This window comes from Barbus barbus, assembly GCF_936440315.1.
Source record: "Barbus barbus genome assembly, chromosome: 1".
Classification (NCBI taxonomy): Eukaryota; Metazoa; Chordata; class Actinopteri; order Cypriniformes; family Cyprinidae; genus Barbus; species Barbus barbus.
This window is the reverse complement of record NC_136729.1, coordinates 31,875,874-31,900,850: the sequence shown is the minus strand read 5'-3', so window position 1 is coordinate 31,900,850 and position 24,977 is coordinate 31,875,874. Positions and strand designations below refer to the sequence as shown.

The 24,977-nt window shown below is 37.3% G+C and overlaps 1 protein-coding gene across 5 annotated transcripts in view; it reads right to left on the bottom strand.

The window, feature by feature from the left end:
* LOC306870960 (transcription factor 12) overlaps positions 1-24,977 on the bottom strand; it is a 110,901-nt gene that overhangs the window by 61,365 nt on the left and 24,559 nt on the right. For 4 of the 5 annotated variants that reach the window (XM_079418574.1, XM_079418576.1, XM_079418575.1 and 1 more), the window contains 2 exons: positions 18,669-18,742; positions 11,245-11,347 (listed from right to left, as the gene is read on the bottom strand). In XM_079418574.1, coding sequence (XP_079274700.1) covers positions 11,245-11,347; positions 18,669-18,742 — 177 coding nt within the window. The remainder of the gene's footprint in view (positions 1-11,244; positions 11,348-18,668; positions 18,743-24,977) is intronic. The other variant, XM_079418578.1, reaches the window with a different exon arrangement.

The window sequence follows — 24,977 nt, the reverse complement described above, 5'->3', positions numbered from 1 at the left end:
AATTTAAAGCATCCTTGCTGAATAACAGTATTCAAATCTTACTGACACCAAACTTCTGAACAGCTGTGTATATAATTCACAAAAACCTATAATTGTATTTATACAAACAAATATATATTCAATAATTACATCTCAACATAAATAATAAAAATATAAGAAAATCTTTATTAACAACAGAAAGTTTCATGAATTCTTGAGATTTTGTTCATTTCCATTACTTTTTCAGCCCTGCAAATCATGTTTCTAGCAAGTCACCTGAATAATAATACATTGGCTTTAACTGGATCGATACCACCACAGTAACACATATACAATGGGACCGCAGGCTTGCAATATGAAGGCTCAGCATGTGCATCATCATATTGGTTTCTGGCTTAAGCTTTCAGAATGGCCTTAATATTTTTGTTGTTTTTACTGTCAGGATTTTTTTCCCTGCTTGTACATTTAATAACAGAACTCTAAAGACGGTGCAGACGCATTGTAGACAGATTAGCTCAGGCGGTAACTTCATTCAACCCCAATGGCCTGTGACAGCAGGCTTCCAGGACCTCTCTATCAGCAGGGCTCTATCAGCTCTGCCGCCCTCCCCCACACGATTTGGAGCTCTCCTGGCCCTCTACGAACAGCCCCGCAGACATAAGCGCACCAGGCCACAGCTGATCTCTGCAGCTGGCTGGCCGACCGGCCTGCCTGCCCGCTCGCTTCACCCCCCTCCTCACAGAGGCCCAGGCCTGGGGAAGCCAGGGCAAAGACGGATGATGGGTGGATGGATAGATGCGTGGATGTAAGGAAGGGAGGAGGGGCGTCGTTGGAAGGAGCAGCAAAGGAGAGGGATTTGTGGCCTTTCAGGCCGTCTTGGGCTCTTCACGCTTGGTTGAGCGCAGTAACCGATAAGCGCACCCTGGAGCTCTGCATAATGACCAGCTACATCCACTACACTTCACACTAGTGCCACCAGACTCCCACACCACTACAGATGTCTGCTCTGAGCCTGTGTCAGCACACATTGCTTCCAGCATCTTAAATACTCCTGTGTGTAAGTGGCTAAAGTTGAGGCTGCTCAAATGTCATGTACGGTGCCTTGTTAAAGTATTCACAACCTTGACTAATTCACAAGGGCCGTTCACACAGGACGCACTGCTGCATTCAAAAACAGCTAAATGCAGGGCAGTGACAGGGAAGAGAGGGGTGTTTTAAAAAAAGTAGCTTCTTGTAACTTGACAAAGCAATTTAAAATCAGTTCATGCTGAAAACAGTGAGAAAACGTCTGAAAATGTCTTTCTAGTGCATGTTTATATAACAACTAATTGCTAATAATCAATAATGAAAAGAATCAACAATGAATATGATTATGAATTAATCCCATCAAAACATCTACAATCATGTCATTTTACAGCAGCAAAGAAACGCATTTTCATGGACAAATCAACCGTTTAATCAATTATAAAAATAATCGTTACTAGCAGCACTATTTATATAGATTAACTATTTAATGAAAGAAAACAGTGTGAAAAGTCCCTTAGAGCCAGTAAACACAAACAGGTGTTTTAGCATAAAACATGCATTAGACAAACATCTTTGACCACTGAGCCACATACCGCTGTTGTGATGTTGTGTCAAAAAGTTCACTTGAAGAATCAATAATAGCATGTGCTTAGAGGTGGTGTCTCTAAATGTCTCTAAAACCTTCTTTTTTTTTTAAGAAATTAAATTTATTCAGCAAAGATGCATGAAAATGATCAAAAGACTTTTATGATGTTACAAAAGATTATTTCAAATAAAATCAATGCTGCTTTTTAAAACTTTTTATTCATCAGCTCCAGAATCAAAGTCTGGTGTAATGGCGGCTGAAAATTCTGCTTAAAAATATAATAAAACAGCAAACGGTTATTTCTGACTTGTAATAATGTTTCACAGCATTACTGTTTTTTGCAGTATTTTTGACAAATAAATGCAGTCTTGGTAAGTATAAGAGACTTCAAAAATATTTTAAAAATATTACTGATCCCAAACCTTTGAATGGCAGTGTATGTGAACACAAAGAGAGGATCATTATGACATAATTGGAGGGGTAGGTGGAAGACAGACATGCTTAATAGGGTGCATTAGTGAGCAGAGAGAGGAAGGAATGAGTGACAGGCAGGATGAGGATAAAATGGAGAGGAGGTGGAGAGAGAGAGAGAGAGAGAGAGAGAGTTCTCGAATGCACCTGCGGCCCTGCTGTGTTGTGTAGCTGCTCTACAGGATCGTGCACCTGAGCAGCACCTGGTCACAATCAGAGTGCCAGCCAGAGGAGCGGCCCTCAGAGGCCCCACACGTACACCTGCCTCAACTGCTACACACCAGGGAACCAGAGCATAGCGTACAGCTTCATGCTCAGCCTTAAGGAATAATTAAAAGGCAAATAAATAAATAAATCACATGCAGTACGAGATACGTACGGATAAGCCGAGCACTGGGACAAATCTTTTTTTCTCTCCTTTCCCTCAGCTGAACAAAAGGATAGCGAGAAGCATCTTGGCATCTCTGTGCTGCTCCTCTTGTGCACACAGAAAAAAAAAAAGCACACACCCAGGCTACAAAACGCTCTGCACACTTTGCATTGTCACTAAATGACTGCATAATTTCATTTCCTGGAAAGCCATTAGGTTTCATCAAAGGAGATGAGAAACAGATGAGAACAATTCTCTTATGCATGGAGAATTCATTTAGTGGCGCGGCATGTGCGGGAGCGCCACGCTAACACCACACGCACTGCAGGCAGAAAGTTGGGATGCAAATTTCTGAAATTAGTGTGCCGTTCCACAATTATTTTGCACATGGCATAAGCGCACCGAGATAGATTAAATGACTGCAAACCACCTGTGTGACACTCAAAAAAAAACGCACTACTCCAAGCATGCAGCCAAAACTGCAGTATATAGATTGATATGAACTAAATATATAATTCTGCTAAATGAAATGGCCTTGCTAAGAATTATACTGTAGTTTTAGACTAAACTTTTAGGGTAAGGGTTAGATTGTACTGAAACTACTGGATCTCTGCATGGCTCTCATTCAAAAAGCTTTCAAACAGGGATGCACTGATAGTACAATTACTGATAAACTGATAATTTAAGTCATTAACCAATAAATCGCAGTCATTACATTTCTACACTACTCTTACTAAATAAATAAAATACTAAAAACTAGGGGTGTCAAAATTAGCGCGTTAACGCAGGCAATACATTTTTTCAGTTTAATGCGTTAAAAATATTTAATGCAATTAACGCAGGGGCGGGGCCAATGGTTGGCCACCCCACTCACAACTGCTGCTTCGGTCACTTTTTCTCTTGACAAGAAGTACCTTTATTCAGTTGCAGAACGTCTTTACGAACACATCAATCCGGAGGCGTTTCAGACGCACGCTCTAACTTCACTTCAGCGGCAGGCACAATGCCAGTTTCTTCGCACAAAGGCACCAGCGTACGCTGTAGCCTGTATCCTTTCATATCAAAGCGCGAAATAAACTACGTGCATGCAATGTCGTGGTCAGTTAAGTCATGAAGTTACCAAAAAGGCGATTAAAGCTGCCATAAAACTGTGTGTGCATGTAATATATTTTATATGAGTCGCATTTAAGAACATGTCTATGAAATGGTTTTCAAAACTGTCCTGGAGCAGCTCAGCACTGTCTCACTCATCTAACAGACCCGATTCAACTCGTCAGCTCATTAATAGACACTTTAAGACCTGAAGTGGGTTAGAAAAGGTAAAAAGAGTTGAGAGAAAATATGATGCATCCGCGTCATGTTCAACAGCGACAGCTCTTAAAGAAATAACCAAACTAACCAGCTGCTGTGATGTCTATTAATCAAAGGACAAAGAAAAAAAGAGGAAAAAATTACTTTTACAGCTTTAAAGATTCATTTAGAATTTAGTGTTTTTTTAACTTTAATTTCAATTTCTGTATATTTCTACTGAAGGGCACAGGTAAATATGACATTTATTATAATTTATTCATTTTTAATGGGTTTATATGAAGATTGTCTTAAGTTCACTTAAATTAGAAGTTATTTTTTAAAAGTCTAATAAATTTTTAAATTGATAGCTCAATTATACTGTAATGTTGAATGGCTATAGTCAATGGTTAAATATGGGTTATAGAGAAATCAGTATTGGTATCAGTGATACTGGCCTTCAGTCATAAAAAAAAACATGCCATTAAACAAATATTTAAAAAAATATACTGTCTTTATGTTGTTTGTACATTAATTTGAAGATTGAATATGAAATTATAGCAATATAAAAGTATATTTAAAAACTTTAATGTTAGGTGGGATTAATTAATTTTAATTTCAGAAAAATGTGCGATTAATTAGTTAATTCTTTTTAATCAATTAACAGCACTACTAAAAACTAAAACGGACTGATTGTAAACACTAAAAGTGAATGAAGGCATCACAACATTACAATGTCATTTTGATATTAGCTAAAGATTACATTTAAATTATTAATAATATTGACCAATAAAAAAAACTCCTTAACAGCACCAGCACTTCAAATCAGCATATTAAAATTATTTCTGAAAGATCATGTCAGAGTGAAGACTGGAATAATGGCTGCTGAAAATTCAGCTTTCACAGGAATAAATTACATTTCAACATCTATTTAAATAGTAAACAGTTATCTAAAACTGTAATAATATTTCAAAATATTACAGCTTTTATTGTATTTTGAATAAAAATAAAAGCAGCCTTGGTGATCAAAAACAATAACAATTAAATTGAACAATTTATTTGAACCCAGAATAAAATGTTACTGTGTAAACTGTATATAATATAATGTAATATAATAATATATTTGTTAAATACAATCATCATATTTATTTTACACAATATTTGCTCAAATGTTTCAACAACAAACAAAAAAAAAATCGGAAAACAAGAAACAAGCAATTTAATGGTCAGCATTATTGTTGTGTGATATCTATCACTAGTACAGCTGAGCATCTGAGACTCCTTTCACACTTTCACCTTTGCTTTCTATCGCTAAGGCTACATCATTTGGGAGTAACGCTTCAACAATATCTACTGCCGTCTTCATACAGCACTCCTGGGAGAGGAGCATTTAGGTGCCACTAGGGTGAAAGGTGGCAGATCAGCCATGCTCTTCTTCTCTGGGGATGAGACGGGGATGGAGATTTGACCTGGGGGAGCATAGGTGAACCTTCTAATGTCCCAGGTGAGGAACACAAGCTCCTGGGTTACATTAGGCCAACTAACAGATTTTATCTAACAGGCGATATCACAAGGGTGCAATCACTAGATGTGTCTTCAGAGATCAGCGCTGACTAACACAGCTTAATATAGATGTGTACAGAAGGCCTGAACTCGGCAGAAGAAATCCAAGTCTTACTGAATCACTTCAGTAGCGAACGGGGCTGTATATGTGTGTGTGTTGATGCTGCTAATAATAAGCAGATTATATTTAATAGAACAGAGAGGATGTGCAGCAGGCCACAGGAACGTGAGTGCATCCACAAGCCAGTCAGCATTGTTAAAAATATAGACAGGCACATGGATTGAAATGCTGGCGAGTGACAAACACACAGTCAACATGCTCAAGCATACACACACACACACACACACAGACTCGCTTATGGTAATTAAATCAAATGGACTAATCTAAACCAGCTGAAATCTTTGATGAGTGGCTTGCGGAAGAACAGAAGAGTAAAAAGAGAGAATTTCTCAGATACGAGGAAGTCCGGAAATGTCCTTGTAATATCTTTTGTCTCTCTTTGATGCTTAGCCATCAGTGTGACTGAAAGCAGAAATCCAGAATTCTTCACTGACTTCATCAGAAGTCCGCTTCTGTATCATCTCAAACTTTCATCTCATCAGAGAATATGTAAAGTCAAAAATTCAATACATGTCATTCTGAAAATAAAAACTTTATGAAAAAAAAAACAGTAAAAAAGAAGACAAATGCTAAAAATGAATCTAAGAAGCAGGAAGGCATTTGACAGGTAAAGTGAGATCTTTATGAAGGGTCACTGAATTGTAAAGGTCACTGATGACTTTTTCAGCATTTTCTGTGTTGATTCGGATCGATAATGTGCAGATTCTTCTTAAAGTCACAATGTAAAGGAAGTAGCAAAAAATATTTTCTTCCATATTATGACATACATCCGAGTGAAAAAGGTCACTGAAAAAGAAAAAAGAAAAATGTTGGACAGGGACTGGGTTCTTTCCATCAGTTGCTTATTGGATGGAGAAAGAAGTGAATACGAGCTTGCATTCAGTTATGAGAATTCAATTCTTTCAGGAAAACAGATTCAAGCAGCATTTTACGGTTTGTGTCCAATCAGATACTCTCTCCAATCATATACTTTCTAATAAGAGTGTCCCTCCCTAAAATAAAAAGCAAATTATTGTTTAAAAAACATCTTGTTTTTCAGGATGCAGGAACACATGAAAGAACTGAACTTTGTCAATCAAACAAACTGACCTTATGACCAAACTGACTATATTTGTATGTGTGCAGTGAGGCACCAAAATGTACTTTTTACAGAAACACAAAAGCCAAAATTAAAGTTTTCTAATTTAATTTAACTTGAATGCTTTCCAGGGTGTTGTATTCAAGTAATAAACCAGTGGGAGAGCAGTAAACGTGGTTGGTAATGAGCTGCCACCAACTAGTTCAGCTGAACAAATTTTACATTTTACTATTTTAGAATGCTTTTTGGTGAAGATGAAGCGTGTCCACAATGCTGAGATGTTTACCTGTTGTAACTTATCCACATTTTGTGAACAAAATAGATGATGACACTGTAAAATGCAAGAATCTGAGAAGTGCAAATTAAATGCCACTGTTTCAGTCAAATTTCAACTGCATTAACAAAAAAATTTGTCAAAATGTGAACACAAACTGTACGAATCATGCCGGTTTATTGTGCAGCTTTCCATGTAGTTCTGCAGCCATAGACTTCATTTAGCCCTGCTGATGACTATTTAAAACAGCGCTTTCAGGAAAAAGGTTCACTGGAAATGAGCGTGACCTGACAGACCAGCACTAAACTCCAGCGGAGGTGAGCGTTTTCCCAGGAAACACAGCTTCCTGAGATCACGTATGTGCATTATTCTCATCTACCGCAAATCACAAGCTTCCCTTGAGCTGCAAAGCAACAAGCTTCACCTTAGGTTTCAGGAAGTTTACAGCAAAACACATGTACAACTGATTGCAGTGTTTTTTTCCAATGAGCATTCAATTTAAAACTCATGTACCGTGTTTTGTTGTAGACCGTTTCATCAAGTCTAAACCCAGGCCGGCTCTATCTGTGCCAGCTGTTACCCATGGAGTCTGGAATGTCAACAAAGTACTAAACTAATTTGTCTTTTGTGATGGTAATCTGTTTGACCAGTAAATACTGGCTGCGCTGAAGAAGCAGGATTCTCTACGTGCATGCAGATTTCTTCTTAATCTAAAGCTGCATTAAGCCTTATTAAATATTGCTTAAAACTTCAACACAGAGTCATCAGTATGCAACACGCTCCAGTGTTACAAACGGACAAGCACAGTCTGTGCGCTATGGTTGGCTGATCAGTTGATTATAGGGTTAAACTGCACTACAAATTATGTAAATAGATTCTATTTAGCTTCTGAAAATAGAACAGAAATTATTTATGTTTTGCAGAACTGAATTCACGTCGGACAAGGTTTGTGATTACACATTACTCGATGTCTTCGGCTGCACCGCATCAGAGGATCGTGTACAGCACAGAATGGTTTTAGCCGTCACAGTGTGGGTGCCACGTGCGAGCAGAAAGGCAAAGAGGATGCTGGGTAAGAGGATTGGATCAGGGCGTGTTGTAGACCGCACGTGCGGCGCAGACTGACTGACCTCTGACCTCGACACTCTCATGGGCTTTCTTCAAGCATACACGCAGACACATGCAGAAATACACACCGCCACATTCACTCTCCCCAGCCCATGGGGCCTAAATACACCACATAGGAAGATGATGCAACAAAGCGAAATATCTATCCACTCAAACCTCAAAGGTAACGCGCAGTAAAGGCGAACACGGATCACATTCTGCTCCTATCATCCGATACGTAGTTCTACATAAGCTCAAATCCATTACCAACACAGCAGAAGAGAGTGTGACCTTTAAAAAGGATCTCCATTATTCAGAACAAGCAGCGGTTACTCTAATTAAAATGTTATGTCAAATAAACAGTTATTACCAGCCATCTGCCTAGCACTATAAACTGTAACAAGTTCATTATCATACACAATAGCTGACCTCAGGTAACCCCAAGCTGCTCTCAACATGTCATACTTCACTTAGAGAGCGCATGGAACCAGGTCAATGCATGCAGCCCCTACAGGCATATTTAAGACTACTAAATGAAGCATTCAAATTAAACCGCTTAATGGGATAATGGTTTATGAAAGCAAATCAGAGGCATTTCTTATATTAACGTCGTAGACAAACAAGGTTATACATGTGTTGAGATCATACAGTTTAAATGAAGCAACATTTTATGCATTATTTATTAAAAAGCGAGATTGGAAAAGGTTTTATTAGCAGAAAACAGTTTAAACAGGTAAACAAACAAGTGCCAGCCTACGATTTCTATTTCCTTCAAGAAACTGCAGACCAACGGGATTTGTCTCGAGATAATCCACTTAGATTACCACGGCTCTGTTTTTAAACGGCGCATGCAGGAAAAAAAATGGGTCACATAAACCCACGAGTAACTCATAGGCCAGGGTTCCCTCAGAAATGCCATTCGTGTGATGGTAATGCTTAATTGTATTACATTCATATTCGAGCTCTGCCTTTTTCATTGGTGAGTAATAACCTTTCAGAGATGATTTAATGAGGTTGCTCCGGAATGGGTAATTCCATGTAAATCCCAGATATTACTGCTGAAATTCAATTTGATAAGACTCGGTCTCCTCGTCCAATCCCAGCAAGATAGCGCAGGCAATTTAGCCGTGCAATCAGATTGTCTAATTCCCTGACACATCATTGTTCCAGATCATTTCCATATTTTGCTACTAATAGGCATAATTAGTGCTGCATCAACAGGACAGAGGAAAACCAAACATCCCCCCTACCTCCACACACACACACACAAATGCAGATCAATTGGTAGAGAGATAACATTTTGTTTCGGTGGGCTTCGTGCAGTAGCACCCATCCGTAAACTTGCCACCTTTACATGGCAACTGGTCTCCAGGGTGATGCTACAAAGAGCCAGGGTTCAGCAGCCCATAAAGCTGTCATGTGCAAGCACATCACAATAGCGGCAGACAGAGAGACCTCAGATCTAACAACATCCATCAATCACGTTCAAGGGATAAACAGCCCGTTGTGCCCCTAATCAAGCCATTTTGTCTGATAAATACATAAAAAAATGCTCTTTTGTCATTATCTTAATCATCTTTTAAACAAAATACAAATAAAAAGTACAATTTAAAGCTTGATCACCTCGACTCTCATGTAAAATAGTAAGAACAAACACCTTAATAAACAAATGACACCCTGCTTATTAATAAATAAAACTGTAGCATTAAATATACCTGTATAATTTACTGATTACAGATATGCTACCTTATGAAAAAAGGGCACAATCTTTCAGAAAGAACAGTTATAAATACAGCAATAGAATGTTCACTTCACAATGACAAAATTACACAACAGAAATAACCGTGTGCAATTTTCAGAATCTGCACTGCACCTCATCTTGATGCTGAATAATGTGTATTATGCTTCGTGTGGAGTCAGCAAACAAGCAGTAAAAACCAGGGGCCAAACAAGCACAAACTCACAAACTGATACAGATGGAAAATTATTTGAAACATTTTTGGAAGCAAAAGAGGAAGTGGAGCGAGTTAAGTAGAGTTTCACACACCTCTTCGGAAAGAGGAGAGAGATTTGAGAGAGTCCGTGGCTGAGGGGGTTTGTGTGTGTAAAATGATATTTGGCCCATCTGTTTGTTTCACTACCACCCCTGAAACCCCTCCTTCGCTCTCTCTCTCGCTCTCTCTCTCTCCTTTCCTTCCCATCCCTTCTCACTCTCCTCTGCAAAACAATGCAGTGTGCCACAGGAAGAAGCCGGTGGCTTTTCTGCTAGCTAGCAGACAGTCTTTTGTGATGGAAAACTGTACTGATGGTGTGACTTCCACCCTGGGGGAGGGTCAACTTCTGAAGACAGTCACAGCGCAGGAAGATGCTAAAGAAAAATTAATATAATATTGCATTATACTGTATATAATAATATAATATATAAAATAAATAATGCATTTCTAATACAACATTATTATATAGTATTAGTCAGTGCAGTCTGTTGTCCATTCATGAATGAATGACTAATTAATTAATGGATAAAATCATTCTCATTCTGACGAATTCTTCAGTGAATCTGTCAGCGTAGTTACTGAATCCGACTCACTTACTCAGTGAGTCATTATGACTTTCACGTCAGACTCAAAAAGAGCCAGGATTATTGTCTTTTATAATAAATAAAAATAAATCATTTTTAAATGTATCTTTTACAATATATAACCATTCTAATGTTTGGGGTCAGAAAGATTTTTGCTCAAAATTGTTTAAAAGTGACAGTGAAGATGCTTATAATGTTACAAAATATTTATAGTTCAAAAATAAATGCTGTTCTATTCAACAAAGAATCCTGGAACTGCTTTTAACAATAGTAATAATGAGAAATGTTTACATATAAGAATGATTTCTGAGGGATCATAAGGCACTGAAGACTGGAGTAACGGCTGCTAAAAAATTCAGCTTTGTCATCACAGGAATAAATTGCCATTTAACTGATGTCTATTTTATTATAAACATACTAAAATAGAAAATTTATTTTAAAACATTTCAAGATTTCACACTGTTAGTGTTTTTGTATTTTTGATCAAATAAATGCAGCATCGGTAAACATGAGACACTTTCAAAAACATTGGAAAATCTTTCTGAACCCAAACTTCTGAACGGTATTGTGTGAAATTACTTTTTATTTATAATCTTTCATATTAATATTAAAATAAATAAATGTTAAAATATTTCAATAAATTTCAGTGTGTAAATACACAGCATCCTCACCCATCTCTGGCACTTCCTGTGGTGACTGCCTTCAGAGAGAAATGCCTGATCAGTCCACACACTGCTAAATGGATTGATGACAGAAAGACGGGTGTGAAAGAGAGACAGGGTCAGAATCACCTTGGATACTCACCCATTATGCTGGAGCTCATGAAAGGTGTTGGGGACAATCCTTCATGGGACACTAATCGACTGTCACTCAAGTGATCAGCATAATGAGTGCTGCCTCCAAACCCCTGGAGGAAAGAGATCACAGCATTAAACACATTATTAGCTGGACCTGCTAATTGAGTGCTATGACACTCTTCTAATTACTGGGGTAAAAGAGGAGAGCGCGACTGGTCAACTGTCCCCCGAAACGATCAATATTTCTCCACTCTCCTCATTAAAAAACACTTTCTTCAAAGTCTTTGATGAATTTCATTAAAAGGGCAAACAAAGCCCTGAAGAGAAGATAGCGCTTGTGCTGCGATTGTGTAATTGTAATAAAGCTAATGGGGCACAAACAACAACAAAAGAAGCCATTTACATTCATCAACAAAAATCATGTCACATTAAAATGGTTTGTTTGATTCCATGCTCTCTCCTGCCATTCCATATAGAGATATAACAATAATTGAGACATTACTTTTTTGTTTTCTAACGCTTGAGTGAGGTGTTTTGCTTACTTTTTAAGATCAGTGCCACTACTAGCGCACATCTTTAGAGATGCTTCTAGAAGTTTCTAGATAGGTTGTAAATGCCGTTGCCAGGCAACATTCTGGCTTTGTGTGGCAATCCTAATTTTTTGTCAACCTTCATTCATGATAACATTTCTATGTGGTATATTGTTAAAAAAGTGCTAGACCGGTAAGGATTTGTGTGCATACGATGCATCAGAAATTACATAAAAGTGATGAAGTGACGTGTTTACTGGAGCTCAACACAGATCATAGCTTTATGCCAAAAGCCTGCTTGTACTTAAAAAGTAGAATAAATAAGTCAGGTTCTCTCCTCGGCAGCTGAGGTCTGCCCTTTCATGACCGTTATCAGCTTTGGGGGGCTTAGGTCTAAATATCGGTCACAGTATGGGCCTTTAAAACTCAGAGTCCCCCCCAATAAAAGATACTCTGTGGCTGTGTTAATCCTGGAGCCGGTGAAAATCCGCCTGGCGCTACAGTCAAATGTGTCCCCCAAACCATATTAACTCTCTCCTGAGGGACCTACAGCTGCCGGCTGTCCGTTACTGTGGGCTTTTCCTTCTCTGCTTTCAACAAAAAATATATCACGGACTATAACTATTCTTGATTTTTTGTGTCTGTTTTCCAAACGGATGGTGATTGAGTAATTTCAGAGGCAATGGGGTGTTTTGCGGGGCAGAATCGATGCAGAGAGGTTCCCTATCGTGTTCCTGACGTTTGTGTTAATAACACTATGAACTGCCTGACTAATGGCTTCTCCCCTGAAGAGACACAGTGGGAGGGGGTGGCAGGCGAAAAACAAGCCCCCGAAATGCAATGTCCTCCCCAGCAATTTGGTAAGCATGATTTAGTAAGCTTTCCGACTGAGGTTAGTGCACAGATGCAGGCAAACGTATGCATAAATACAATTAAAGGGATAGTTCACCCAAATTCAATTACTCAACCTCATGTCGATCCAAACCCATTAGACTTTCATTTATGTTTGGAAGAAAAAGAAAGATTTTTAATGAAACCTGAGAAAAGTCTTCAAAAAGTTCAAAAAGACATCATAAAAATAATAGTCAAACCGTTAAATTCATGTCTACTTCATATGGAGGCCCTTTTTCACCACCAAATAAAAAAAGAAATAAAACAAGGCAATTTTATCTCGCAATTCAGACTTTTTTCTAAAGAATTGCTTGTTATAAACTTGCAATTCTCACTTTTTTCTCGCAGCTGTGAGTTTATATCTCACAATTCTAACTTTTCTCGCATTTGCAAGTTCATATCTCTAAATTCTGAGCAAATAAGTCTGAGAGATATGAACTTACAACTGCAAGCTATAAAGTCAATTTCTGAGGGAAAAAAAAGACTGACCATTTTCTTACAATTGTGAGTTTATATCTTACAATTCTGGCTTGTTAACTCACAAATTGTGTTATAAAGTCAGAATTACAAGATATAAACTTGCAGATGTAAACTCACAATTGCGAGAAAAAAAGTCTGAATTGTGAGAAAGTTGTAATTACCTTTATTTTTTTATTCAGTGGCAGTAATAGGTTTATACATCTTCACCTTATGTTTTGAACAGATTTAATTTAGGCTTTTATGTGCTTGCTTGGCATGTGAAAACAATCCTCCCTGGTTCTTATGGAATTTCAAACATGCTTATGGGTTTGAAACAACACAAGGGTGAGTAAATGATGACAGAATTTGAATTTTTGTGTAAACTACCCCTTTAACCTCTTTATCATCCATATTTTCCTTCCTGGCCTTTTGAGTCTGCCCAATGGCAGCTTCCTGAATGTCAGAAAAGTGCAGTGGATGGGAAGCTGAGTTGATGAGGAGATCGGTGAGACCATTAGATCATCAATCATGCTGCCTTGTGATCGCAGAATGCGCTGCTTGTTACTCGTGCTCTCAGCGGTAAATGGTTAGTCTGGTGTAAATAACTGCCACGTTGCTGCTTAAGCATGCAAGCCAATGCTCCGTTCAAGAAAACATCTCTCAGATGCTCCTTCGCATCCCAGGTGAATGCCCTGGTCCCGTTTTAAGGCGTTGGGGATGGGTGATAGTGGCATGATGGACGGGAGCAAGGCATTGTGGGACAGCGGGGTGCGCGGCAGAGGTGGTGCATGCGGGTTGGGCTGTCAGATGGGAGGCCTGAAGCCACGGCTGCCCAGGATGTGATGCCTGGCTGTGGGCCAAGGTCGGCTAGCCGGGGCTCCAGTCTGTTCACAGTCCACTAATCACACGCGTACAGAGAGGGAGAAGAGAGAGAGTCGCTCTTGTGAAAAAGAGCCTGCTTAAAATGGTTCACAGTTTCCGTGTGAGAGAACAAGGGAAACGTTAGTCGATTGGATCCTGTGCTCTTTGCAGGTAACAGAAATACAGAAAAGCCGTAGCCCCTATTTAGTTATCTGATAGGAGATCTGTGTGTAGCAAGACTGAAAAAGTAATGTAACGGATGAAGACGCTGATTAAATCTAGCAGGTACTTCACAGCAACCGGCTGCAGCTCTGCTAAAGCTCTTGTGGCTTTTTAAGGGTAAACCACAAAAGACTGAGATAGATTCTCACGATAAGATCAAACCTCAGACAATAGCTTTCTAACTTAGTTGTTGGCTGTGAGTAATGGCCACTGCTGGGATCCAGAAGCATGTTTGAATAGTAACTTGTAAGTATAAAGGCTGGAATACACAACACAATTTGTCAAATCTGTTTAGAGTTTAAAACGCTACTCATCATATATTTTCCAACTTTTTAAAGTTATCGAACAAAAACTTGCCATCAATGACTTAATGCACTTAATGAGGGTCACACACTACCAGACTTTCAAGTCACTGCGAACACAAAAAAACTCACAGAAATGTGTTCCTCGTTGCAAGGAGACGCATGACAAAAGAAAAGAATGTGTTCTAAAACCGTCTCAAAATATAAAACGTCTGAAATCACCAGACTGGATGTAATCAAAAAAAGAGAGCCCATCATACACAAAAATTTTCCTGTCTCTATTTTTGGAAAGTAGCACGTCCAGACTGAAAATCGGGGGTATCGTATAGTGTATTCAAGCCTTAAAACGCTATAATTGATTCAAACAGAGATTCTGTTCAAACTGAAGCAGTCTGATGCTCTGTAACAATGGAACAAATCACCTGTGGGTTTACTTCTAACTCTGAGGTCTTCTAAGAAATGTAATTCTGTCTGAATAAGAAAGTCTGTGATTACGTTATATTATATTTTTCACAATGCTTTTCCTCATTTAATCTGACCTTTGCTGAAAACTGTAACTAAAAAAAAAAGTCCTGTTGCACTGACCTTTTACAAATTTCTGAGAAAAACAATGGTTGGTGGTCCGAGAACTGCTGACATCTAATCTAATGTAAAAATACAATTAAATCCAGAGAGTATGATCATGAACAGTTTAGAAAGGAAGTGTAGTGTACCACTACATACAGGAATAATCATAATTTTAAAACATTCCTTCACTTAATTATGCTATTATTCAAAGCTTTGGGGTCAGTAAGATTTTTTTATTTATGTTTTTGGAAGTCTCATGCTTACCAAATGTTGTATTTATTTGGTCAAAAAAAAAACTTTTCTATTTTAATATATTTTAAAATGTAATTTATTCATGTGATGACAAAGCTGAATTTTCAGAAGCCATTACTCCAGTCTTCAGTGTCACATTATCCTTCAGAAATTATTCTATTATGCTGATTTGGTGAAAAAGGAGCATTTCTTACTATTATCATAATGCATTTTTGGGGAAAGAGTGACATATATATTTTGATATAACCTTACTGACTCCTAATTTTTGAACAGTGATGTATGTAATTAATATTACACCATTTATTTCAACAGATTTTATGAAACACATTCCAGATGATATAGCAGGCACACTTGGTTAATAATAAAAACATTTACGTAATCTGATTAGTCTCAACTTTATAGGAAATCTCAGCATTCTCTGGCCTTAAACGTGCCATGCAGCATTGAACACAGATTCATCATTAGGTATAGGGGGTAAAGTTATGGCCATTTGCACGAATAAGTGCTACAATTTTTTTTAGCTGAAGGCACTGGCTTGGAAATTATGATGATTATATTGCAGGGTGAATGCTTGGGAAATGACAAACACTTATGTTAATTTCTCTTTGGAAACCCAAGTACTCACACACACACACACACACACACACACACACACACACACACTTAAACAGTTTGATTGTGTTTATCTGATGCATGCGTCTGTGTGTATGTGAGTGTGTGTGCGTACACACGCTGTATAGGGGTGCAAACAGCTGTCTCCTGATCCCATCCCCAGCAATGTCACAACCACTAATTTCCATGCACCTAGAGCAAAGATATCTCATGCGCCTCCGTCTTATAATTCAAATCAGGCCGCCAGCAAAGCCATCGCCTGTAGAAGTGCGGAGAGGAAGGGCATCGGAAATAAACAAGACAATGTGGTGTGAGAGCCTCCGACATTTGACTGATTTCTGATAGGAAGTGACAGGAGATTGACATGAAATTAAATTCATACAGGGCACCCTGAACACACCACCGTGGAAAAGACAAACAAACAAATAGGAAGCGAGAGATCTTCACAATCTGCACTAGGGTTGAGCGCAAAATAAAAATCACAAACATGGCTGATTTTTTTTTTTCTTATTTTGATGAAGTGGATATGATTTGCAAGCATGAAAATCAATCTGAGCTTATGGTATGTCTGAAATGCATCAATGCTTCCTGCACCAACTGCGTTCAGTCACAAACACACAGCCTGGAAAAACTTCAACCATTTGTTCTTTGTCATGAATACAGATAATATAATCATAACGTCAAGTAGGCTGTGTGTGCACTTTCATCTGTCTCTTCTAACAAACTGAATAAATAAAAACATTTCCTTTTTTGAAATGCAGGGAAAAAACAAAGATATTTTCTTTACTGTGTTCTTTGAGCAGCTGCTCGTAATGCTTCTCAATAGTTAATAGCTCTTTTCAGAATGTTACAAAGGAAATTTAGGAAAAAAGAAAAACAAGAACTTATGAGTGGATATGATATGAGTGGATTTCTTTCCTCAATTACACTTTCAGATATAAAAACTGCTGTTTATTAAATAAAGCCATCAGCGCATTCATTATTACAAAATGTTTAAGTTTTATTATAAAAAGAATGTAAAAATTATACTAATCAAAATTCTGAAAATCAGTTAACTACATTATCATACATTATATGATAAAGCACATTTAATTTAATATGATAATACGTGTAATTTTACTGGAGTATGACATAAGTAAAGGTTCTTATAATTAAGAACTACCTTATAATTAATGGCGAAAATACAATACTGTTTGGGGTCAGTTAGATTTCTTTAAAAAAAAAAACTGAATACTTTTATTCAGCAAGGATGCATCAAATAGATGGAAAGAAACAGCAAAGATATATACATTCTTACAAAAAAATTGTATTTCAAATAAATGTACTTCTTTTATAAAAAAATGTATAATTGTTTCCAAAAATTAAGTAGCCCAACTGTTTTAAACATTGATGATAATAATGCTTGAGCACCAAATCAGTATTACAACGCTTTCTGAATGATCATGTGAAAGACTGGAGTATTGGCTGCTGAAAATTGAGCTGTCATCCCATTCATAAAACATTTTCAAAACATTGCTGTTTTAGGGCTGCTCGATTATGACAAAAATCATAATCACGATTATTTTGGTCAATATAGTAATCATGATTATTTAAAACGATTATTAGTGGGCCATATGAGCAAAACTTTATATGAAAGATTTATTTAAAGATAGTGATATATATCAAATATATATTTTCATACCAGTGAAATGTCACAATTCTCAATACCACAGTAGAATACCAGAACTAATATTAGTTTAAAAAAAAAAACAACAATGAAAAAAGGTCCTCAAAATTATTGAAAATAATTAAACTGCCAGTTATAAAAAGCAAAGGAATACAATGCCAGTAATAAAAAAGCAAAAGAATACAATAGAATAAAAAAGATAAAAATGAAACAAAATGTGCTTTAAGTTTTTTAATGCAAGTCTAAAGTAGCTATTCAGTTAACAGCCTACTAGAAAAATTGAATAACCTAATGTAAAATAAAACAGCATAGTCTTCACTGTAAGAATTAAACTTCCTTTGTTTCTTATTAAATCTACAAAAGTCCTTTAGTCAAGAGCAGTGAGTGATTTTGAATTTGTCTTTTGTTGTTTGATTAATATAAAGCACACAGTCGGCAGCAGGAATATAGCCCGCTGTCACTTTAAGAGCCGCACGGATCCAATTTACCGTTGCACACGTATTTTCATTCTCAACTCTTTACATTCATTTATTACATAACTGATGAGGGTTTACGTGAATAATCACTAAGCGCCGCATTTTGACACATTTTTGCTTGTATTCGACCGTTAAAATACCGGCGCTAAAAGATGACTTTACATGTCCGTGTTGTGTTCCGTCTCGGAGCGCATACATCTTCCCAAGGAAGCGCAGGTTCTCTTTCACGCTTTTAAAAACATAAATAAATCGAATCAACTTAAATAAATCAAGCACGTCCCATTTTGCAAAAGTATCGTTACGTGATTTAATTGATTTGCACGTGAAATTGGGCTTTTATGGAGGAAAGAAAGCACAGCACTGGGAAGGGGACGGAACGGGGCGCAATAATCGCAAATATCTCTCAATAGTGATATGTTAATATAGAGGCTGTAAGTAAATCAGACGCTAATGTTTCATTTTGCTGAGGACTGATAACTGAACTGGACTAATGGAAATGCACCGTACTGGTGTGATAACATTAGTGTGTGTGTGTGTGTGTGTGTGTGGCAAGTGAGGTGAGGTGAGGCGAGGCGAGGCAAGACCGGTCTTACCCTGGAGGATTCATAGGACGGGTTGGACTGGCCACCTGAGGCCCATGATGCTTGGCTTGTCCTCTCATCCATACCTGTCCAAAACACAGATTCACAACTCCATCAAAACGTGCCCACCCAATACAACACAAAATGGAGAGGAAAAAAAGAAAGGAGTTTTATAATCTCTTTTGGGCTGTTTATTTATTATATTAAATCTAAAATAATGCAATAAAATGAACTAAATCAATCAAGTCTCCTGATGTCTGTGAGCAGAATTACATATAGTTGGAAATGCATATACTGGGAAAGAGGGGAGGGGGTCTCCTTTCACACTAAAGTTAATAAAGAAGCGAAGAGAAATGTAATAGATTAGGGTATTTTTAAAAAGAAAAACATACCTAAAAATTATTTTATTTGCACTCCAAATAAAAAATGCTGACTAGTCAATAGTGTAAGGTAAAAGAACACTACTGCAATTAAGTAACAATATAAGGAATGCAAACAGAATCGAGTCTATTGCAGAATTTTATCATTAAAACTAAAAATTTAAAATTAACTAAAGTACACATTTTAGAAGAAAAACTTGAAACTTGAAATTTAAATAATTTTGAAAAACTATGAAAATGAGAAATTAACTGAAATAAATAGGCTTAAGATGAAGCACAGAAATTACTAAAAATAAAAACGAAATAACAAATTAAAGCTCCATAAATATAAAAAAATACTAAAAATGACATAATAAAACTATTAAATATATAATGCTAAAATAACACATTTTGTTTTGGCAAATTTAAATACTGTTAAAATAAATAAATAAATAATTCAGTCTGATTGTGTTCCCTCACAGTAAACTGAGACTGCAGTATACATGACGCACTACTGATGACTGGATTTATGATACAGTTTGCAACAGTTTAAATCTAATGAATCATGTTTATCATGAAATACTATAGAAACAATGCACCTGGTGGAAGTCTAAATGGTCCCAGTGCAGCGTTCTCCTGTATTCTACTGCGTTTCAGTGGAACAAAATGATCTCATATATTATTTACTTGCGCATTCACCAACTGACAATTCAAATGAATGTATTTTCTAAAACGAAAAGGAGGGAGGGGTCAGCGTTCCCCATCATCATTCTCAGCCTGACTTCTGAAACTGCTTTCCAGGGCCAATGGCCGACACTACAGGACACGTGAGGAGTGGAAATGTTGAGCTCATGGCGAGTGGTCATGTCCAGCATGGCTCTCTTGGCAGGAGTAAAGAAAGAGTGCAGCAGAGCTGTTAATCCGCTACACTTCCATTCAAAGGCTGCACTTTACAAACCGGCCACGCCGCGTCATTTATTTTGCTTTGCATAAATCATTTTCAAAAATGCATCGCTCCCTTTCCCGGGCTGATGCTCTCGTGCTGGTGCAGCCGGGCCGCTCGGAGTTGTCAGTGATGTATTACCGAAGCTCGTCAAAATAGCTGAGCGCTGAAAGTTTGATAAACCTCATATTTTATAAAGCCTCTCGGTTCCAAAAGACAGCCACAGAAAACACAGAAACGAATAAATAAATAAAAACGTAAAGTTGACGCAATTGACTTGATTCAACATCTGGTACGTGATGAACAAAAACAATATCTGGCTTTGAAAATTACATTTCGCTGAGGCTGTTGGGTAAAGATATATGATTGCTGGCTTCTTCAGGCTGTTTGAGCCAATATTGTTGTGCAGGTAACAACATTCCGTTCTTCAGTCTCATGTATGAGCCTCAAAATTGCAGAGGACGAAAACATCAATATCTCTCCACGCTATTGATAATCCATGTTTGTCATTTCAACAATTCTTTCTTATCTGATTCCAGCCCATTATAACATGCAACATGGATCAAACGTAAGTAAACAATCAGCTTGACACAAACGCTGAGCAGAGGGTCTCAAAAAAGCATACCAAATAAATGTGGTGTTATTTTCATAATAATGTTGACAATATGCAAAACTGTAAGTGATCCTTGTACTGCATGGCTGAGTGTGATATAAACTCAAATCACTATCAGCTGAACATTTGCATGCAGAGAGCAATCTATTTACAGAGAAAGAAAGAGAAGCTTGCCGTTTACTGATCTATCAATCTAATACACCCATACCCTTTTTAACCCATTTATCCTTTTTATATCCTTTTTTTATTTTTCCAGCCATCATCCATCTTTCTTTTCATTTATCAATCATTTTTTTCAATCTTCATCTTTCTTTTCTTTCCTTCTATCCATCATATTTGCCATCATCCCTCATCCCTTGTTTTCTTTTCCAATCCTTTATTTCTTTCCATCCATTGATCTTTCTATCTACCTGTCTATCTATCTACCTTGAACCATGAAACTTTAAGGTACCAAAACCCTGAACTTGCACATGAATATAATAGTCAAATGTTCAACAAAATGAGCAGAAAAAATGCTTTCTGAAATAAAATAAAGTGCTATGCTACTTTGCATACCGTTTCAGTCATGTTTAGTCATGTTTTCCCGGCAGTTGGGATTCAAAACGTGAAGGTGCAGAAAGAATTCTGGAAGAGGTTTGATCCTCTGCCTCCGTCATGGTTTTGCTTTCTCGAGCCGGTTTAAACGTATATGACGTCATCCAATGCAGCGCCACTGTGCATGCAGAACGATCTTTGTATGACATCAAAGCACCGCGAGTGTCACGGTGCACACACGAGGAGGAAACAGGAACGCGCAGACGAGGACGTAAACTCAAACAATAGTCTTTAATGTAGACATCAGGACAAGACATGGCAGGACAAGGCAAGGCTTACAGACAGGAAACACCGGGGGTAACGAGTAGACCAGACAAAATGTGAACTGAACAGACAGGACTATAAATACACAGGTAAATCATAGGTAATGAAACGAACACGGCTGGACAAGAATTAACTAATGATTACATTTAACAAGGACAGGAAACAAACCAAATATGGACACAAGAGGCAGGAACACATGACACACACGACAGAGGACTGAAAGCGAGAGCTACAGAGAACAGACACTCCGCGTGCTTTCGAATCGTTCTCAAGGTACTTTGATGTCAGAAGCTGATCATCTGTGCTAACTTCTCCCCTCCACATCTTAGGAAAAATAAAATAATAAAAACCGATTCTGAGGTAAACCAATCGATTTTTAAATCGTTTTGAAAAGTATCGCGATAGTTAGGTGAATCGCTATTTCCTCCCACCCCTATCTATCTATCTATCTATCTATCTATCTATCTATCTATCTATCTATCTATCTATCTATCTAATCTCCATCTACACATCCTTCTTTCCACCAATCTATTCATGCTTCCTTCTTTCTTTCCCCTCATCCATCCATCTTTTCATATCCATTCATGCTTATTTTTAACATCCATCCTTCCTTCTTTTTTCTATCTATCCATCTTTCTTTTCACTCATTCATCCTTTGTTTTTCCCTTTCTTTCAATCAACTTTCTTATTTCCTATTCATCATCCATAAATCTTCTTTTCAGTCAATCTATCCTTCCTTCTTTCTTTGCACTCATCAATGTCTTATTCTCTTTCTTCCTTTTTATATCCTTCCTTCCTCATTGCCACTCCCTCGCATATAGGCTTTCGATCACAAAACATGTCTTTAAAAATGTAAATCGATATATTGTTTTCTGTGAGCAATTAAACAAGCTGATTTTCACATAATTTTGAATCAAAAACTCTAGGCTACAAGATCCGGTTCTCAAAAGTCTTGTAAACAAATGTCCTGTATGTGTTTTATGGTCTTATTTCAGTGACTTTTTTTCACTAACCACGCATAAACGTTGCTTTCTCAAAAACACAATCATGTACATAAATGCTGCTAACATATTATTGTAGCCCAGTTTTTGCTGTTTACAGTGTTATTAGACTTTAGCCATTTATATTTTTATAAGCAACTGAAAAAAGCACAAATGTCAGGGCATGTCGAAACTTCTCCAGGCCCCCAAAACACCCTCAGACCCCAGGGGGTTAAAGCCACTTCACTAATTTGTGAAGCTCAATTATCTTTTGCTGCACATCAGAAATATATTCTTTGGTTTTTCTCATTGTGATGGATGATTAAGGGAATTTGGGCTTGGTTTTCCCTCCTATTTATATTTCTGTGGAACTGGAAGCCATGGCTGGATAATTTCATGTTCATAATCCCCCTGGAGTGCTCAAAATTGTGAATATGAATGGGAAAATACTTTAGGGATATTTTACTCATAAGAATTTCTAGGGGTGCCAATAATTGTGTTCAACGTGTATTTGAGAAAAACATTTATTTCATAATGATATTTCCCCCCATTTTAAATTATTATTATCCAATGAAAGGTTAGATTTTTGTGATTTTTTAAAATAAAAGATCAAAAGGATTAACAATGCAGATTAATTTTCACAGCCTTCTTTGATCATATTTACTAAGGGTGCCAATATTTTTGGCCATGACTGTATATATACAGAGAGAGAGAGAGAGAGAGAGAACCATTCTTTCTTCTTCCTTTCTATAAATCCTTCCTTCTTTCTCTTTCCATCAATCCATCCATCCAATATATCTTATAAAACGCTTACCCTCACATGATTAAAACAGGCACATAAATAGCTTCAAGTTAAAAAAGGCAAGACAGCAAAAGCAAGTTCCTTTTTTTCCCCAACACAAGGTCTAACACACATAATTAGTCTGTGTGTGTGTGTGGTCAGATGTGGCAGAGCAGGTCAGTCAGCACAGGGGCCTTTAAACTCAGACTAGGTTTTTTCTCTCAACATAACCCATAAAATGTTAGGACTGTTCTTAACTAAAATAGCATGTTTCTGGATAATATTTGGTAATATGAAGGAAAATATTACTGACACAATATTAACATTTTTGTGCACATGTTAAGACTTATAATCAGAGCACAACAGTTATATCAACATTTATTATATGCATATTATAGTGATTCAGGAAAAAAAACTAATATTTGGTTCATAAGATGTATTTATGATCTCTCATTATATAGGGTAAATTTAGTTAATTATAATAAGTGTTGAAAAAAGAATAAATAAAGGTAAAAAGCAAAAATTTGATTATAAGGTTAGATATGGCGCTGGGTGGTGTGACTCATTCAGTGTCGGAGCTGGAATGTGTAAAAGGGGAGACATGTGTTTAGTATTTGCAACAGAGGAAATGACCTCATAGGGAAGTTCCTCTCTGAGGACCATTGAGGAATTTTGTCTATATTTACAACACTATCCATTAGTTTTATTCCTGCAAAAATGATCAAATTAGCACGTCTAATATAAATTTCAAGCAAACAAATAATCTTTAGCACTGGGTATGACAAGCTAACTCTGACAGGTTTCATACAGAAAAACAGAAAGTGTGTGTGTGTGTGTGTGAGAGAGAGAGAGAGAGAGAGAGAGAGAGAGAGAGAGAGAGAGAGAAGAAAGAGAGAGAAACAGCCTCCTCCTTTCTGTGGTTTAGTTTGTTATGAGTCAGCTGCTCAATTTAACCATCTGCCAAATCACTGAGGACCGATGTCATGAGATGTTCTACGTCAAGGTCAGTGATTGAAAAAACTTGCCATTTCCCGAATGGCTAATTTACAACTGCTCTTTTACTTGCGGTGCTGAGCTTCACCTGCCTATATAGCTTCTCTTAACGGCCATTCATCACTTTTATACCAATAGTCTGCCCTACAATCCATGTGTGAGAGGTTTATAAAACATACACTCTTCCCACTCGCCTAGTGTGAAACATTACTGCTGCAGAGCCGGCAGCCAATTCACAGCAGTTCACACAACCAATACACTCACTGACTCACAATCCCCGGTCCTCTCGCTGAACATACAGTATGATTTCCTTAGCACAATTTCCAGAAGGCCAATTTTCCACAAACATGTAAAAATGTGTCTGCTATCTATTGAGCATGACATTAGTGATAAATGACATGCTGGTTAATCAAACTGTCAAGTTATACCTGTTTAAGTTTGACAAGTTATCTTATGGTAGCTGGATTGTTGATGATACAAGGGGGTCTAACAGGCTTTAAAGGGATAGTTTACCCAAAATGAAACTTCAATCAACATTTATTTATTACAAAAAATAAAAACACTTTTTGTCCATATGATGAAAATCAAAGGGATTAAAAATAACACTGACACTCATTGACTTTAACTGAATGGACAAATTACAGTCAAATTGTGTTTCACAAGTGCAAAAAAATAATACATATTTAGAAAGACAGAAGGGTAAGTAAATGACAAAATATAATTTTTTTGGTGAATTGTCCTTTTTACCAGCTTGACCAAAATTGTCTAGCAGGTCAAAACAGCCAAATCAGACA